The 18,080-nt window shown below is 41.7% G+C and overlaps 2 protein-coding genes across 6 annotated transcripts in view; both read right to left on the bottom strand.

Moving 5' to 3' along the window:
• CABIN1 (calcineurin binding protein 1) overlaps positions 1 to 11,700 on the bottom strand; it is a 107,549-nt gene extending 95,849 nt beyond the window's left edge. For 3 of the 5 annotated variants that reach the window (XM_082293684.1, XM_082293687.1, XM_082293688.1), the window contains exons 1-15: positions 11,585 to 11,700; positions 10,440 to 10,577; positions 8,950 to 9,014; positions 8,426 to 8,518; positions 8,034 to 8,147; positions 7,731 to 7,865; positions 7,287 to 7,467; positions 6,401 to 6,530; positions 5,533 to 5,682; positions 4,364 to 4,656; positions 3,648 to 3,816; positions 3,077 to 3,213; positions 2,476 to 2,693; positions 979 to 1,057; positions 550 to 737 (exon numbers count right to left, since the gene is read on the bottom strand). In XM_082293684.1, coding sequence (XP_082149810.1) covers positions 550 to 737; positions 979 to 1,057; positions 2,476 to 2,693; positions 3,077 to 3,213; positions 3,648 to 3,816; positions 4,364 to 4,656; positions 5,533 to 5,682; positions 6,401 to 6,530; positions 7,287 to 7,467; positions 7,731 to 7,865; positions 8,034 to 8,147; positions 8,426 to 8,518; positions 8,950 to 8,952 — 1,890 coding nt within the window. In that variant the 5' untranslated portion in view covers positions 8,953 to 9,014; positions 10,440 to 10,577; positions 11,585 to 11,700. The remainder of the gene's footprint in view (positions 1 to 549; positions 738 to 978; positions 1,058 to 2,475; positions 2,694 to 3,076; positions 3,214 to 3,647; positions 3,817 to 4,363; positions 4,657 to 5,532; positions 5,683 to 6,400; positions 6,531 to 7,286; positions 7,468 to 7,730; positions 7,866 to 8,033; positions 8,148 to 8,425; positions 8,519 to 8,949; positions 9,015 to 10,439; positions 10,578 to 11,584) is intronic. The other 2 variants (XM_082293686.1, XM_082293685.1) reach the window with 2 other exon arrangements.
• A 2,689-nt stretch (positions 11,701 to 14,389) lies between these two features.
• On the bottom strand, positions 14,390 to 17,003 carry DDT (D-dopachrome tautomerase). Its single transcript, XM_082293668.1, has 3 exons — positions 16,843 to 17,003; positions 16,533 to 16,708; positions 14,390 to 15,729 (listed from the first exon to the last, which is right to left on the bottom strand). The coding sequence occupies exons 1-3, from the start codon at positions 16,948 to 16,950 to the stop codon at positions 15,657 to 15,659; spliced, it is 357 nt and encodes a 118-aa protein (XP_082149794.1). The 5' UTR covers positions 16,951 to 17,003; the 3' UTR covers positions 14,390 to 15,656.
• Between the last annotated feature and the right edge of the window lie 1,077 nt (positions 17,004 to 18,080).

Genomic DNA, 18,080 nt, shown 5'->3' with positions numbered 1-18,080 from the left:
AAAAGACTGGGATCAAATAACATTTCTTTCAAATTATTCCCTTAGTGATAGGTTTAAAACCCTTTGCTTCAAAATCTGCATATTAAATTAAAAGTCTTCAAAAGCAGAATCATGCTACCTTGAAAAAGCAGAGGGAAGAGTAATAAAACAGTCTGCTTCAGTTAAAATCTGCATTTTGGACTGCCTGAGACTTTGATAGTGTCCATGAGTCCAGGCCCCCAAAAATCTATGTTCTGCAGCTATACAATACTATTCCAAGTAACTTTAGTACAAATAATTTTTTTAAGCTGAGCACAAGTTAATTTAAACAAGGACTCATATATTAAACGTATCTGAGTATTTGCTCAGCATGTGAGACCTCCTACTTCATCTCCACCTCGACCCTTAGGGAAAGTCAATTATATTTAAAAGTAAAATGAAATCACTGTGTTTTAAGCTGATTTTATCCACATGCTTAAAAGACCCGAGATTCCCAGATCAGCTGCATCTGAACAATATTGACTTTAATTTGGGAAAAGTTGTGTTTGTTAAACCAAAAGTAAAACAAACCTGCAGTGCTAGAAAGCGAGCTTTCAGCCAGTATACTCGAGTGACAAACTCCATCCAGCCCTCCTCAAACAAATCTCGTTGTGAAGATGCAAACGACAGCTGCAACAGGTCTCCCAAAAAATGAGTTCCTGGGAAGTCGGGACCAAACTTTCCATTCACAGAGGCAGCAGGACAATTTCGTGGAGAAACTGCAATTCAATTAATTACATTTTATCATGAAGTTACTAGCATCCTATGGAAAGAGTCCCACATACTAGAATTTCAAAGGTACTGATCTACTTAAAGGCAAACAATTGATAGACCAATAAAACAGAGATCTGGAAGAGACTAAGAAAAAATAGCTCCAAAATCAAATTAATCAGTGGAAAACATTTCTTCATGTATCCTCAGTGTTTTTAGAGTCTGAAGAAAGTGACATCAAGTTCTCACCTGCAGAACTCTTCCCTTTTGTCAGTAGCCACTGATCTAATTGCAGTTCCATACAAGAAAGGCTCATCAACATCATATCCTTCAGAAAAAGTAAGGAGGTATCAAAACAGTATTCACAGAAAGAAATACATTAAAAGAAGAATAAAGTTTAAAAAAAAAAAAAATCACTGAATTTGCAATTTACTTCAAAGAAAGCCTTCATCTGGTCCTCGTGGGATTCCCGTTCCCAAGCTATAACTACTACTTCTGCCTACAAGATGTATAATACCATTTACAAATCAACAGGTACAAAACCAAACAACACTTAGCAGTATTAAAAAAAGAAAAATCTCAGCTCATGAAAGGTCAGAACAGCATTGCCCAACATTAGAAAAAAACTGTCATCCTTATTTTTGTATCTGGCTGAAATGAAACTATATTAAATTGCCAAATCATGCTAAAAGCACAATTCCAGAATATAGCAGTAACACTGATATTTGAAAAATAAGAAAAAATGTACAAACAAGTAAGCGGTTATGCAGCAATAATGAGAACCAAGGGAATACATTTATAAATATATTTACATTTGCTTAAAAAAGGGCATGTATATATGAAAAATGTACATAAATAAGTCACAGGATGTGTAAAAATTTAACATCTGCTACATAGAGACACTTTTGTTTTTGTAAATGACATCAATGGAACACAGCAATTTTCATAATTAATATTTCACTTGCAAAGAAGTAAAAACACTTGGTCTGAAAAAATATTTCAAACTGAAGTCATACCAAAAGCAAGTAACTTTCCGAATGAATTCAGACTGCTAACACTGAAAAGATAACATAGGCTGGCTCAGTGGACAATAAGCCTCAGAAGTGCTTTTATAATTCAAAAAATATCATCTTCTATCATTAAGCTAGTTTAACATTAACATAAAGAACTTAGTATTTTTTCTATTTGCTTTCAAGTAATTATGGATTTATGAAGGTAATAAAATGGTGATGCTGAGGAGATGTTTTTGGTTTGTTTTGCTGTTTGGGTTTTTTTACTGTAAATTTCAGGTTATCTTAAAACTACACTCTATTTATTTAAAGCAGCAATGCTGACCCTCAATCAGCCAGTTGAGAACAGAGCAGCCTCTGTACTGACCTGATGACAAAACAAAAGTGTGTCATATGAGAAGAAAAGGGAGGGAGGAAAAAAAAGACACAGCAACAACAGAATGAAGGGGTAAAATACATCTATGTCCATTTATTACATCTCTATGTACATGTGTGTGCATACACACACACTATATATAGGTTATAGCTGCATGTAGCATCACCCAGGTCTGTTCAGCTTAGGAACAGCTCTAGGAGCTGCAGCGCACCAAAGTTTAGGACAGTTACTACAGCTGGGACAAGCAGTTCCAGACATAGCTAAGCCAAACCTGTGTCTGCTGGATTTCACTTGGGTACGTCTGGCACACTGACACCAAGACAACAGCAAATACAGGAATAAGGAAAAGTGCTGCATTACCTTGATATGTTGGTTACTTGAGTCCCTCAGGAGTGGATTGGGAAGGCTACTGCTGTGCTTTCTCCAGCTATTATAGATACTGAGGACCACCTCACACAAGCCAGGAGGCCACTTCACCAGGAACTTTTGGCTGATGACTTTTAGATATCTCATCATCAGCTCTAAGATCCCACCATTGTTCAGGTTATCCAGCAGGAATTCATGAACATCCTGTTTTTCTAGAAAGCAGATAAACATAAAGCCCTACATGTGTAAGGCTGAGGCAGATCATAACTTGGAACAGTTACATTTCAACAGTGTTTTATGCACTTATCTCACAGTAGTTCTTCTGTACTGCACATATGCAGAATTCAGTTACTGTATTCCAATCTGTGTAAATGGAAAATTCCACAATAGGGTTCTTGCACACATTAAGCAATCCCCCAAGACTTAAAAAATTACACTCAGTACCAAATGAGATACTTCTATACCATAAAATAATACTTTTTAAAATAGCATACACTTCTGTATCTCCTAGGCATGACAGGAAAATACAGAAAATAAAGCATGCAATATGGCAAAAACAACAGAGAAGGAACAGGGGTTATAATGAAATCCTTACCAGATTCCATAAATGTTGTAGAATCAAATGACATTCTATGTGGTCCAACATGCTGGAAATTCTCCTCTTTGATCTCCGATTGCACCTCATAGTTATTGAAAGGGTCCTCCTCCTCCTCAGGATCCAGTTTCCTTAATCTGTGTGAAAGGGGGGCAAAAACCACAATATCAAAAAAGTCCTCATGCTTTCTTTCATTACCAGGTGAAACCTAAATATGAAACACTGTGTACATTTTAACAGTGAAAATATATTACTGAAACAAATTCAGAAATTTGCATCCAGTTCCTTTTGTCCAAATCAAGATTACTTTGTTTATCTTACCCATTTTGACACTGCATTGTCCACTAATTCACTTTAACAGTAGTAAAAGCTTTTTTATTTTTCAGTTTTTATTCAGCAATTTTTACTAAAAGCAATTTTATTAAATTTATAAGAAGATAATGCACCACATCTGCTTCAAAAAATAACATGGGACTGGTAGTTTTAAGGTTGGGGGATATCAATCAAACAAAATCCCAAACAGCTTCCTCTCCAGGATTATCTCATAATGAAAGTTGTTGCTGTACAGTACCTGGAAGGAAGGAACTTCACCAACAGCTCTTGAAAGTCAACCTTCTCCTCTTTCTTACACTTGGTGTTCCGAACTCTAGCAGATCTCCTTTTGGCTGTTTCACCACTATCTTCTGTAATTCTCCTTCGCTTCACTCCTTTCTTAGATTTATCACCTGCAGATATATCACCTAAAAGCATAATAAAAAAACCCCAAAACCTGACAGGTTAAATTAACAAATAAAAAGTGACTAATCTTTTTTATTTTTAAAAAATTAATTATACAGAAACACTTGAGATTCATTGGTTTCCTTCTGAAGACAGTGCCAAAAAAAAGCTTGTACAGGTTTCAAATAAATATAGCTGACAGCTTGGTCTTCTCAGGTTCTTAAAGTGACACATGAGCAGAAAAATAACCCAGTCATCTTTTTGTAAAACAGCTCATTCGTTCTAAGGAGCTCAAGGCCCTTCTCAACATTAAGTTTGATATGCATCACTGCTGGAATGGAGTCACAATTCGTTTCATCCTAAAGACTGAAAAACTGAAATGTGAGGCAACAGCACAAAACCAGAAAAGGTCAGATACTCCTTCACTTTTCCTATCAGATGTTATACATATGCTGAAAAGGTTCTGACTCCACCAATATGCAGTTGAAGGACAGCATGTCCCAAAAAATTCTGAAGTGTTTTTTACATAAGATAAGTAGGAAAGATATCTTGAATCTTAGATTGAAGTACCTTGCTCACCTACAGTAGCTCCTGGTTCCAATGAACTCTGACTGTGACTTGGAAAGCTGGGTGTCGTTGGAGTATAAGGCAATACAGGATCTGGCATTGTCACCACTGGATTAGTGCTGACAGGAGTTGGCTGAATAACACTGACAGGAGTGGAGGTGGGAGAAAGCATCAAATGTTGAACTGGGTCTCTGTATTCTGAGAGATCAATTCTCTTTCCCAGACTGGGTCGAGGAGGATCACATGTTGTGAGGTGCTGATACATGGCAAGTAAAGCTTCGCCTAAACACTTCCACCTGCAAGTGGAAAAACAACAGCATCACAATTCTCATCACGTTATTTTATATATTATGTTTACAAACCTAACAGCATTACACATTGTTTTTCTCCAACAGCTTACATAGCAAGAGCAGCTTCTCAGTGGGACAGCGATACACATTTGAGTGTCAAAAACCTGTCTCATCACTCAAAAAATGTCGCTAAAAAATCCGAGGTCCATGCAGTAATTGCTGACAAAATTATACCAAAAGCTAAAAAAAGTAGTGTCAAAGAAACAATTTTCAAGTTCTGCATTCAATCAACAACAGTAAAAGAACTCACCCCTATTCACAAGTATAAACAACTTCTCTGCAATAGGAAATACATGCAGAGTCCATTAATATTCCAGAAAAATATGTGCAATACAAAAACCAGATCCCAATCCTTTATGCCTTAATAAAGACATATATAACAACTTATTAGTATCCTTATATATTCCAGCAAATAAAAAGCTGCAAGTTTTTTTCTAAGTTTTCATTATCCCAACAGTAAAGACAATTTTTTAAAAGCTAAACTTGCTTTGAAATTCACGTACAAACTAGTCATATGTGAAAAACCAAATAATACAGTTGGAATAGTTGCCAAATCATTCTCAGATACCATATTTGTTTTTTACATCACTGGTTTAAAATCAAAAGTTGAAAACTAAAATAGCTATGGGGTTTATGCTAAAATCACAAGCACACCAAACTATAAACTAATAACAAAAACAGTGGGGGGGTGGGGGGGATGGTTTGTTTTCACAAGGAAACAAAAAAGTGTTTTGAAGATTTGAAGAAATCTGAAGCACAACATAGCTGCCAGAATATGTGCTTCAGAGGATCTTTTTGAAAAGAGAAAATATAAAGACATACGTGAAAAAGGGAATTGGCTGCACCAGTCTGAGGTCTGGTTCTCTGTCACGCACCAGCAAAGCTTGTCTTTTCTTACGTAGCTCCAGTGCTTCATTTATGATTCTTCCTGTTTCAGCTGCACTCACATTCACATTATGGATAGACATGTCACTAAGAAGTAATAAAAAATGGAGACAAGTTTTTGTTTGCTGGTTGTTTTCTTATTAAAGCCTGGAGGGGATTAATTTAATATCTTCATATAACATAACAAAACAGTGTTAAAAGAAGCATTCACATAACATTGTTACCAACTTTATGGCATACATACAGAAGTGTCAACCATCAGAAACTTCTGTTCTGAATCATCAGTTAACCTAGACCCTGTAAATTTTATGGGCCTCTATTTTCTTTTCCCACTTTCCTCCTATGCACTCATACTATGAAGTCAATACAGAAAGAAAAGCAGTAACATGTAGGGAGTTTTTGGTGAAGCAGTAACATGTGGGGAGTTTTTGGTGAAGTTTTTTGGGGGGGTGAGAGTTGGTTTGGTTTTGCTTGTTATTGGTTCGTTTTAATTAGGAATACTAAAGTGAATGCTGCAGGGATCAGGAGCTAATAAGTAAAACAAAGGCAGATGTTTATGAGACATCTAGGCATGAAAATAAATGAGCAGCAACAAATGGATTATTTTCCTCTTTCTACTTCCCTCCAAAAGTAATTACTGAAGGACATTCTGTCAGCAGCACCAACACATAACATTATTATTCAGAAAGCAGGTCAGCAAGGTATCCCTATAACTTAAAGCACAAGATCTCAGCAGGTTTTTTGAACAACCCCAACCCCAAAATTTACACTCCAAAGGCAGTATATAGGCTAAGACAACATTCACCATTTGAGGAACATCCTTAAGGAATCCTTCCGGAGGCATGGCTGCTCCTCAAAGATCTTCTCCTTCAGAACCAATCCTTTGCTATACAAACAGTCTTTTTCCAGAGCTTTGCAGATAAAGTACAAACATGCTGACAGAGAAATAGAAATTGAATGGTCAATGGCTGCTTTGGTTCATTCAAAGTTCCCATTTCTGGGCCTCACATACATCACTGAATTCCACCCAAACGTGACATTTACATGAATTGCTTTGAAAGGTGTCAAATAATTGCATACATACAGTTAAAAAAGCCTATTGTGTCTTCCTAAGTATTGTACCAAGAAAAAGAATGTAATTAATTTTGTTTAAACAATGTTTGCAGTTCATCTTTCACTTACTTTCAAGATTGTTCTGGCACAGAAGAAATTAGAACCATAAAACAGAATCACAATTATTTACCATTTTTATGTTATCAACCGTCTTAACTGTGGATGCCATCAGTGAAGCAAGCAGTGTATCCACTGCTGCAACTACAATGAATCCTACTAGGCTATGAACGAGACTGGAGTTTTATACCCAAACCCCAGAACTATGCAGCTGGAAATTATTAGAAAGACAAAACCAACATATACGGAAAGACAAAAGAACAGTGTACAGGGAAACTTCCTGCAGAGGCTCTGATCTGTGAGACCACAGACATTTATTTTTAGGGTAACCGAAACTTACATAAGCCATCGTACTTTATCATTCAATCAAATCTCTATCATGAAGTAGCAGTCTCTATCAAACCCTGCTGCATTACTTATGCAAGATACACTTTAACCTATATGATTTCATTGTTACAATTTTTATTGGTATGTAAAATTACACATGTATTGAGATGTTTTTCATCTTTTGATGTACTCACTTGTGTAGTCACTGAGTGTATACAAAATTGTGATAAGGTTATCTAAACAAGGCCAGTGATCAGGATTACACCTGAGCCCTTCTTCAAAAGCATGACGAGCCAAGGGTAGGCGGATCAGTTTTATTGCCACACGACCAATTTTATACCAGAGGTTGACATCAGTGGAGTCCAGCATTACAGCCTAGAAAGCATAACAAACAATATTATCCCCATTTCAGACATGCATACCCACTTTGTTGCAGGGACTGGCACTGCTTTAGTTCTCAGCAGCATACAACTGCTTTGAAGACTGAATGGTGGACTAATTTTATCTCATACAGCATCAGAAAGAACACAGTATTCAACTACACATTGACACGATGTATGCTGAACATGTTATGTCTGTATTTTAGAAAGTTTTTATAAACATTAATGCTCCAATGTCTTATTTCAGCTGCACTGTACCTCCAGATAGAACTCCATGGCTGTCTCTAAGTCATCCCGTCGTGCTGCCAGTTGTGCTAGGTTCTTATAGGTGGAATATTTTAACATCAAACCTGGGTGCTTCAGCCCTTCTTTCTCATCACCAGAAAGAATTGCCTAGAAATTATAAAATAAATGCAACGTGGGCATTAGGGATCAGACAAGTAACAAGAACAGCAAACAACTTGCTACTTGATAATACTGACATTTCTAGTTAGCCAGTTAGAAATGAAGTAAGACAAAACATAGCAAAAAGTTTCTAGACTGTCATTCAAGGTCACTGACCTCTCGCAGAAGACGAATCTCAAGCAGTTCATGATAAGCTTTAGCAGATTCCTCAAATCGGTCATGTTTCTGAAGGTCCAAAGCTTTGTGGTACAAAGCAAAAGCTTCTGCTTCCTGTGATTTAAAGAATTAGAATGTATTTATTAAGACAATTTTATTAAATATACTTATATTTATACATATATCAGTGGTTTCACACTTTCAATACTTTCACTATATAGCAGAACATTTGTGCTACTGACCCAAAGTAACTCATTTGAGTGAAGTTTTAGTTTGCTAAAGGAGGGTTCAAGAGATATAGCAACTAAACTTTCATAAAAACAAAATATGGCTGAATAAATCCCTGCAACTAGAGGACAAAACTTCATTAAGAAAATTGTGGGATTACTTACTTGAGCTTCCTTTGTCTGTGTCTTATGGCTTTTGAAGGTACCTTCACAGTCATCCTCAACTGTGGAGCTCGCATTCAGTGCTGCAATTCGAATCTGGAATGACAGTTGAGAAGTGAGGAGAAATGTGACATCTACCTATGTCCCAGTTTCCTTTGCAAACTGGATTTTTCTCTTTGTTTTAATTAACCGGTACATGAACAATACTGAGAGATCTCTACATAAAGGTACAAGAGCTGTAATTAATTTAATCATCACTAATTGCAAATAATCAAATATCAAAGCCACTTCCCATCTGAAATCAGCTGAAAAAAGAAAATTTCAAGTGTCTTGCAAGCAACAGCTTTCCTAGAATAGACATGTGCATTATAGTGATTTTTTCCAAATTCTTAAATTTACCAATAATTACAATCACTCCAAAAACAAAGTTCTCATTATGGCAATTTATTCTTAGTCTCAGGGAAGGAGAAAATTCTCCATTTTATTTCTACCAAAACATCTCAAAAGCCATCTCAAAAAACCCTTACCATGTTCACAGCTATTCACAACGTCTTTCTCCAGGAATATAAGGAAGGGTCTATCACAAACAGGTCTGGAAAGCAAACAGGACTAGAATATTTATTCTGTTCACAAAGAAAACATTCAGAAGTAAAAGACAAGCTGGGAATACTTTATAAGCATATTTTAATAACCAATTTTAACTAGAGACAGAAAATAAAATACAAAGTTAAACACATTCACTACTGTGGGATGGCTTTCAAGACTCTAGTCCTGGTGGTGAGTGGAAGTATTGGCAACATAATTACAGCTATAAGATTAATCAGGCACTATATAACAATCGGTGAACATACATTATATTAATAATATTACAACATTAATCCCTTTAAACACCAAAGCTAAAACCAAAAATGCTTCTTGAATACTCGTTTCACGAGCACAAATCTCTAGATCTTATAGATATTTACAGAACACGAAAGGAAAAAAATCGAAGGTTAACTGTGTCAGACTGACTTTGCAGAAGGCCATAGTGATTGGTGAATCCACTGCCCAAAGCACTGTCTGCACATGGAAATTCCTCTGATTAGAACTTTTCATTACTGCCATCCCTGCTAGAACACAACCAGTGTTTGTAACACAGTTGTTCTTTCTGAGTATACTGACTATGGGAACCCAGAATACAGAGAAGTATTCTCTGACCAACCTCTACAGACTACCCCAATGCAAAAGAAAAGAAACTGAATTTTTACTAACTAGCATTTCTTCATTCTGAAAAAGGATACTAATATTTCCAGTCCTTTTTACCACTGATAAGAAGTTTGAAGTGGCAAATACACCTTTATAATCTGTAAGCAATTTTTCCTCATAACTAAGACCATAATCAATTAACTGCTTGAAACATCATGTTAGTAAAAGCAAAAATATATGAAAGAGGTCTGTGCTGCTTTTATAGAAAACCTTCACTGCTACATGATAAAACCTTCCCATCAACTCAAATAAGAAGATGACATATGCAAGACAGGCTAAAACCAGTCTTTAATATGGGAGACTACATTAATAGAAGAGCAAGTCCAGAATTAACCACAGCAGGAAGCAGTGGGAGTTTTGAACTATAAGCTGAATTAACTCACACATCATCATGATTACTTCTGCATGTAGAGAAAATAATGCTTTGACAGGAATTTCACTCATTCAGCAATGAGCATTTGCTTGCCCATGCACCACTTGCTCTCCTTGCTTGCAGTTAAATCAAACTGACAACTGCACAGCAATAAAGCATTTTCCTCCTTAAGTCACCAAACAAACATTAATAAAACCTCAAATCTCTTCCAGGACAGATTCCTTGTCTACTTTTCACATGAAGAAAATACATGCACAGAGATTAATGGTTACCTCTTTCAGATATATTGAATGCTACACATTTTGAGAGAGTGTAGCTGCTTATGACGTCTAAGTAAGTCAGTCTGTATGATCCCAAATCAACTACATACTTAAATTGAGGGGGTTTAAGTCAACTTACAAAAATGTCTCTATTCAGTAATATGCCCAAGTTTTTTGCTGAATCCAAATAATCTTGCTCAAGGTGGCAGAGGAAATCAACAGCAGAGACTATGGTCAAGACTTTACTTCCAAGGTTAGACTCTTGGGGAAACTGCAACTACAGAAAACATGGGAAAACAATTTCAATTCTACTTATTATTTATACTGGAATCTTGTAACATACAGGAACTTAATAACAAACATTTAGCATTTCTCCTGCCTAGTGTTCACAAGTTGAAAGCACAGAACCGAACAGGACTCTGTAATGCTGCTAGAAAACAAGGGCAGGGTGTTGCCTCCACACAGCTTTTGCACTGGTGTGTCAGGCACGTGGGGGGTTATTTCATTTTCGTTTAAACCAGGCACCACACACGGCTGCAGAAGTGCACTGACCATGGACCGAGTTACACCAGTGTCACAGCATTTAGGAACTGAGTATGTTCCTACAAGCACTTCCAGAGGAACACAGCTACATCAAATAAGTAGGCAAAAAAATAATTACTCTTTTTGTACTAAGTATTACAAACCACTTTGAATTTTTTCAGATACAAGTGTCTCAGCTATACATCTGTGGCTATAACAGGTGTGCAGATCCTGAAAGGCAAGAAGCCTTTTGCCTTCAAAATCTTCTCTCCTTTTACCTTAGTAGTTTAAAATTTAAGTAAATATTTTCAATGTCAGCTCTTGCTCCCAGAGCTTGTGTTCTCAACTTCTAAGTAAGAAACAAAGGGAGTGACTTGGGCTTTCCCAGCGTTTGTTGCTCCTGCTACACTTGGGATCCATACATTGCAGATACACGTTTAAAAAAACACTAGATTTTTGGTTTGGGTTTTTTTTTTTTTTTTTTTTCAACATTGCAAAGATCCGCCGCACTTTAGCACAAGACGTTTTTACCAAAACACTATCCCTCTCTGCACGGAGGGGCAGGGACGCCCCTCACGCCGCTCGCCCGGAGGGCGGCACACAGGGCCGGGAGGAGGCGGGAGCCCACGTTCGCCTCCGACCGTGGCTCCGCGGAGGGAGGGGCGCGGGCGAGGCCGCCCAGGCCGGGCTCTCGCTGCCCTCACCGGACAGGGCCCAGACGCCGGCTGCGCCTCCGCGGGGCCGGGCGGACGGGACACTCACCTCGGGGGGCCGCCCCCGGCATGCCGGCGCTGCTCCCGGGGGGCTCCCGGCGCGGGTCCCTCGGGCTCCCGCCGCTCCCCCGGGAGCCGCCGCACCAGCGGTTTCCACCGCAACCGCCACCGGAGCCACGGCGCCAATAAGGCAGCGCCTCACTGGCCGAGCCGCCCTTCCCCAGCCGGCCAATGGGAGCGCTGAGCACTGGGAGGCCGGAGGGCGGGAGCTGGGGCTGAGGGCGCTCACGGGTCACGGAATCCCGGGATCGGTTGGGTTGGAAAAGCGCTCTGGGGTCCGACTGCGAGCTGGGTCCGAAGAGCACCGTATCGGCCAGACCAGGGCACTCAGTGCCACGTCCAGTCTTTCTTTAAACACCTCCAGGGACGGTGACTCCACCACCTCCCTAGGTAGCACGGTTTAGTGTCTTAATCAGCTTTTCTGTGGAGAAATTCCTCCCAGTATCCAATCTAAACCTCCCTTGGCGCAGCTTAAGACTCTGATTACTCCAACACCAAAAGCAGCAGGACAGAAAAGTCATGCTGGCCTTTACCTCCCCTGAGCTGCCTGTTACCTGCACCTGAAAAACTGGGTCTAGATGTTTTCTTTCACATGGAAAAGCATCACCATTCCCTTTAAGTGACCCACCACCAAAATCTGGATACTGCCTCCAAAAATAAATATGTGTAAGGACTGATCCCACTCAAAAGCTGTCAGGACAGAAAGGTGTTTCCTGTACCTCTGGACAGTCTTGTCTGAACCATCAACAGTGGGATCACGAGCATTCCTTCCCAAGGAAAGGTACTGTCATTATCTTTCAGCAGCCCAGCTCCAAAATGTGGGGTTGATCTTCCAAATTGAAAAGATCTGGGGATTTCTCACGGAAAAATGGTGCGAGGGCAGAACGCAGTTGCTTGCCTTTTCATCCCTCAAACACCCTAACACCTGCACAATCAACACTGGGCAGAGCTGCTTTCCTTCACAAATTAAGGCACTGTCATCCTCTTTTTGCAGCCCATCTGCAAAATATGGATTCCAACTTCAGAAATTAATAGGTCTAAAGACTGTTCCTACTCAACAGGTGACAGGAAGGTCAGATGTTTTTCTGCCCCAGGAGCTTCAGTCATGGCTTGTTTAGGGTGTGTGGATCCCCTGCCCAGGGGGCTGGAAATCAGCCCAAGGCCACTGGGTTTCCCTAAAGCTTGCCATGGAGCTAGCTGGAGATGGGAACACACTTCTGTGCCCCTGCAAGATGGAGGAAGTGAAGCCAAGCATCACTGTGACAGCTCCTTGTGTAAATAACTTTATTCAAGTGTAAGACAGTCATACAGCAGGGAGTCTTAAAGAGCAGGTGTGCTACCTGCAGCCCCACAGAGACCCCAGGACAGGCCAAGCACATGCCAGACAGACTGGCAAGGCCCCAGCTGTGGGATAGGACCTCACGTTTAAATCCTCCTGTTGCTACATCGCATCATATCACACTAATAAAGGTAAGCTTGTGCTCAAGCAGTGCACTGAATCACCACTTAGCACTATAGAGTCCTCTTCAACTCAAATGTACCATCTCCAGGGTCCCATTTGTGTTAATGCCCTTCCTTCCATCATGACACACCAAGTACAGGGTTGCTGTGAGCAGCAGCATCACAGTTACATTTGGAGAGTAACTTAAAAGCTATCACAACGCTGTAGAACTTTTCTGTCAGTAGTGCCCTGCAGCATCCTCAGGGCCTCACTGCTCCTCTCCACTGTAAATACACAGAAGGATTGTCCAAAGTTCAAAGGTTTGAGGCTAGGAAATGGTTACTCAGTGTTCAAAATCAGGGCATTACCTTTCAATTTGAATATATGCCTATACAGCGTTCTCAAACAACAGAGGCCACTTTGGGGAGCAGAAATACTTGTTAATCTTAGGAGGTTAAGCTTGGGAAGTTACAACAGTTAAAAAAAACATAGCTGGGAGATACTAACTCCAGATGTCAGGCAGGCTCCAGCCCATGGAAGAAGGACAATCTGCACATAGCATTCAAGAGAAAGGGATTTTATAATGTCATTGCTGAGCCATAGTTAAGGGTGGTGTATCTGATTTTCTCCTACCTGATGTGTGAAAAATGTTTCCTGCTTTTGTTCGTTGCTGTGTTCATGCTCTAGGGTGGGTTCCAGGGGCTTGCATAACCCCTTTGCAGGTTATCCTTCTTGAGTCCCAAAATACTGTCAAACCTACTCTAACATTAGCTCAGTGAAGAAAAAATAGGCCATTTCTTCAGATCAACATGAACTTTCTCAAATCTTATTGCTCAACTCTGCAATAGTGGAGAAGTTGTTCCCAGGCACAAGCCCACAATGGGAGCAGCCAAGGATGAGAGGGAAGCACAGAGCCTGCAGAAGTCCCCAGGGTGGCCAACTTGGCCCAAAACCAGGAGAACTGGGGCCCAGGGCTGAGCAAACTTGCTCTGAAGGAAACAAAGGCTTTGGCAAGGGTTTATGTTTGTTACTTCAAGAGGCAGAAGGACTTCTAGGAAGTGAACCATCTGCAGATCAGAATTAAAGTGAGATCATTTTCTGCATTTCAGATTATTCACCTCAAGCTGGTGCAAAGCCAGGGCTGTCCACCCCCTTCCCTGCAACACAGTACTCCTGAGTTAGTGTTCTCAGACTCAGTTCACCCACCTGTGCACTGCCTGAGTTTCAAAAAAGTTTGATTGAAGAGACCTCCTGAGAAAGTGGGGAGACCTGGGCAGCCACGATGTCTGTCTCTAAGCACTAAGACCTACAAATCCCCAGTGCTGTGAGCCAATAAACTGACACTTATCAAAAGAAGTTCTGCTACAGTTTATTAACCAGATAAGGTGTAGCCCCCCAGCCTGATACACAAATTTGTGTTTGATATTATAGTCCTGACAGATCTGGCAAACATATAAGTTATTATTGGTGTATAGGAAACAAACAACTCTAAATGGTAATTAGAAGAAATATTTTCAATAACCTTGAGACCTCAAGCCATAAACAAATTAGACTCCATTTAGAATGATGAAGGAGCACAGAAGCCCCCTTCAGCCTTGTGTTCCCATGGACCCCCATGTCCCAGGGATGTGCTCTCAGCTCTGCTGAGCTCCCTGACCTCGTCACAAAGTGAAAGGGAACTGATAAATGTTTTTATTATTAGCAGAAAGCAGAGACAACATTCTACATAAAAAGTACCCTGCTTTTGTTTTAATAAAATGCCGTGTGTATTCCAGTTATAAAGTGAGGGATCCTAAAAATCCAAAGCACTTCTCTGCAGGGACACTGAGCTGGAAACATCAGCCACAGATCACAGTGAGATGCTGTATCATCCCAAAACTCCCCATAACAGCGAGGAAAAGGACTCTGAACAAACAGTGAATAACAGGAATTAAAGCTGGCAGTAGCAGAAACTTCAAAATATTTTCTAGTGGCACAGTGCAGGTCTTCAGAAGTGACTCTCTCCTCCAGACACTGCCATCAGCACTCAGATGTTCAGCCCTGAAAATCTTGTGAACAAGTAACACCTTGTAGGACCTATCACAGGAGGTGGCAATGGCAGAGCACAGAGCACAAGATCTGACATGAGCCTTCAATGCCTAAACTTCTCTCCCAATAATCCCTCTCTTTCCAGAAAGGGCTTTCAGAAGAGCCTGAAAAAGAAAAGAATTTGACTTCCAGGTCATCTTTGCTGGCCTGGAACCCTTCTGCTGCCACAAAGAAACAGAAAAAAGGATTTTTTTCTGCCTTACAAATGATGAGAAAAACTGGATAAACCTCAGAACCTCTCTGGTCCTCAGTAAAGCCAAGTGTTCTAGAATTAAACTTTTTACTGGTACAAGCAGCTTTATCTAGGCCTCGGCTTGAGACAAAGACTTTGAACTATATTCAGTAAAATCAGTACAGCTGATTGCCTCACTCTTCAGCCTTGTGTGTACAGGATGCAAAGACAAAAGTAATCATTCAGTGAAGGTGTAGAGCTACACAGATTTGATCACAAGAGGAAGCAAGTAGATAGATAGAGCTGGTCATCTCTGCGTTGTCTTCATCATTGCTTTGTTCCAGTCAGCCGCTCAAAGGATCACAGGAATGTCATGACTGTCCTGTTCTTGCCGATCTGCCAGGGCTCCAGTGGGTAAAAGCGGATGACAATCCTTTTGGGCATAAGAGCAAAAACGTGCACAGGAAACATTATTTTACAATTAAACATTATTCCTGCCCAATTTGCAACACAGTAGAAAATCTGCACTAGGGTCTCACTGTCTTACACTTTAAGGTGTTAATTTAACAGAAGCAAACATAAACTGTATGGGCAGGGTAAAAGCAGGTGCCAGACTTCACCCACACAAACAGTCTGAATTTCAACACTTTAAATGAGGTACTTGTCCATTTTAGAAAGACTCATGTAGTGCATAATCTTGTCAGGGAGTTATCCTGACAGCATCCAAGAGGCAGGGAAGTATTATTATCACTCTCCTTTGGGGAGACGGGTAAGATGAGCAGAGATGGACATGGCTGACCTTCAGGGACAGCCTTGTTCCAACATTTGGCCTGTGAAGGTCATAGACCCTGTGAAGGTCTACCAGTTCCAGTGGGGTTTAGCACTAGTTTCACCAGCTGGAACTACTATCTTTAGAGAACAGTAATGCCTAGACTGTTCAACAACTGCATACCAGTCTATGGTTTTATCTGACTCCAAACCACATGTCTGGGATTCAGCAACCAAGAGCACTTAAGTGTTTTCAATCTAGTCTTGGATCTGCATTATAGCTTAACCTCCTGGAGGACATGGGAACTGCCACTATCCCCACTATTCTGAACATCCCCTTGGTATTTGTTTGTCGTGTTCCATATCCATGGACCACACAAACCTGTAGGACCGATGGGAGGACGCTCTCCCTGCCCTTGGGGTGAGCACGGTGCCCCCCGGGCTGAGCCCCCGCCGAGCCGCACTCACCGCTCGGGGCCGAGGCCCAGCTGCGCCGTCAGGACGTCGAAGAAGCGGGCGCTGTGCCGCTGGTTCTGCTCCGCCGTGCCCACCACGCCGATGGATGAGACGACCAGCTGGGCGCAGGGCTCGGCCGAGCCCGACAGCACCATGGGCAGCCCGCTCCGCACCGTCACGTTCACTCGCTGCCGGGACAGCCACCGTCAGCCCCGACCGCCTCCAGCCCCGCTGCCTCGGCCTAGCCTCCTCCAACCCGCCGCCCCGGCCCCGCGGCCTCCAGCACCGCTGCTGCGGCCTCACCGCCCCCGGCCCCGCTCACCTCCGCCGGTTTGCCCAGGATGTCCGCGGCGGCGGTGCACAGGGTTTGGGCCAGCCCCGGCGGTAGCCGCTCGGCCGGCAGGCTGGTGTCCAGCTCCACGAACGGCATCACGCTCCGCTTCCACGGCCCAGCGCCGCCTCTGCCTGCGCCCCGCGGTCCGACCCGGCCCGGCCCCCGCCCCGCCCCCGGAGCCGCCCAGGCAGCGGAGCCCCGGCCGGCTCGGGCTCAGCCCCCTGGACCGCCCGCAGCAGCGCGGTGCGCGTCCTGCCCTGGTAGTGAGTGCCCTTCGCCCCGTGCCAAGCCCAGGCGCGGGTCGCGGCTTACTCTGCTTCGCCACAGCTGCAGCAGCTGGCTGCCGGGTCTTTGGGATTCACCATGGGCATTGCTGGGATATGCATTAGAGGCTGTGAGACCAAAACTCTTTCACTAACGGATGGGTGAAATGAGTTTTGTGATGGCCCTTAGGGCCAATGGAAAAACATTTCAGGTCACTACAATAGACACCTCTGTGCAGGGAGGGTTGAGAACGGAAGTGCAGTACTTTCTCAGAACAACCAACACTACAAGGTATTAAAAAGCAACCAGAGAGGTTTACCGCTTTATCCAATGTGTGTATTAATTACAAGGACTTTGAGCAATCAGGACTTTGAGCTCCCAAGTTGATGAAAGTGATCCTGGCAGGCTGACTCATAGGGAAGGTGTAATCTACAGATCAGAGGTGTCTAGCGATCAGAGGCTTCTCAGAAGCTGAGTTACTGTCTAGTGAGGTTCCACGATCTCATTTACAGCAAAGGGTTATGAACCAGCTAGATTCAAAGGTCATCATTTAAGCCACAAAACTGTTAGGAAAATTTGCCTTGTGTAATGTGACACCTTGGTTTTCTACAGTTTAGACAATGCTAATGAAAACTGATGAAATTGCTCATTTCTTTGCTTAGGGAATTGCTTGGCCTTCACTGCTGCTAATGAAGACAATAGTGGCACAAAGAGTCATGTGCAAAAACCAGCCAGGAATAAGGCTGGGGAAGGATTTCTAGGATAGAGTAGTATCTAGAACTGAAACCTTGGTGAAAAACACCGTTAGAAAACAAAAGGTTTTTTTAGAACTTGCCAGCAAAAATTGTCACTACCCACGACCTGGTAGTAACGGGGGGGGGGAGGAGGGGAGGAAGGCAGTTATTTGATTAGTGAGAGAAGCAATTCCTGAATTCCATTACTCATTTTGTTTTAGTCTTTAC

This window comes from Coloeus monedula (assembly GCF_965178545.1).
Source record: "Coloeus monedula genome assembly, chromosome: 18".
In the NCBI taxonomy this organism is placed as follows: Eukaryota; Metazoa; Chordata; class Aves; order Passeriformes; family Corvidae; genus Coloeus; species Coloeus monedula.
The sequence above is the reverse complement of the archived record's forward strand: the minus strand, read 5'-3'. Positions and strand labels throughout refer to the sequence as shown.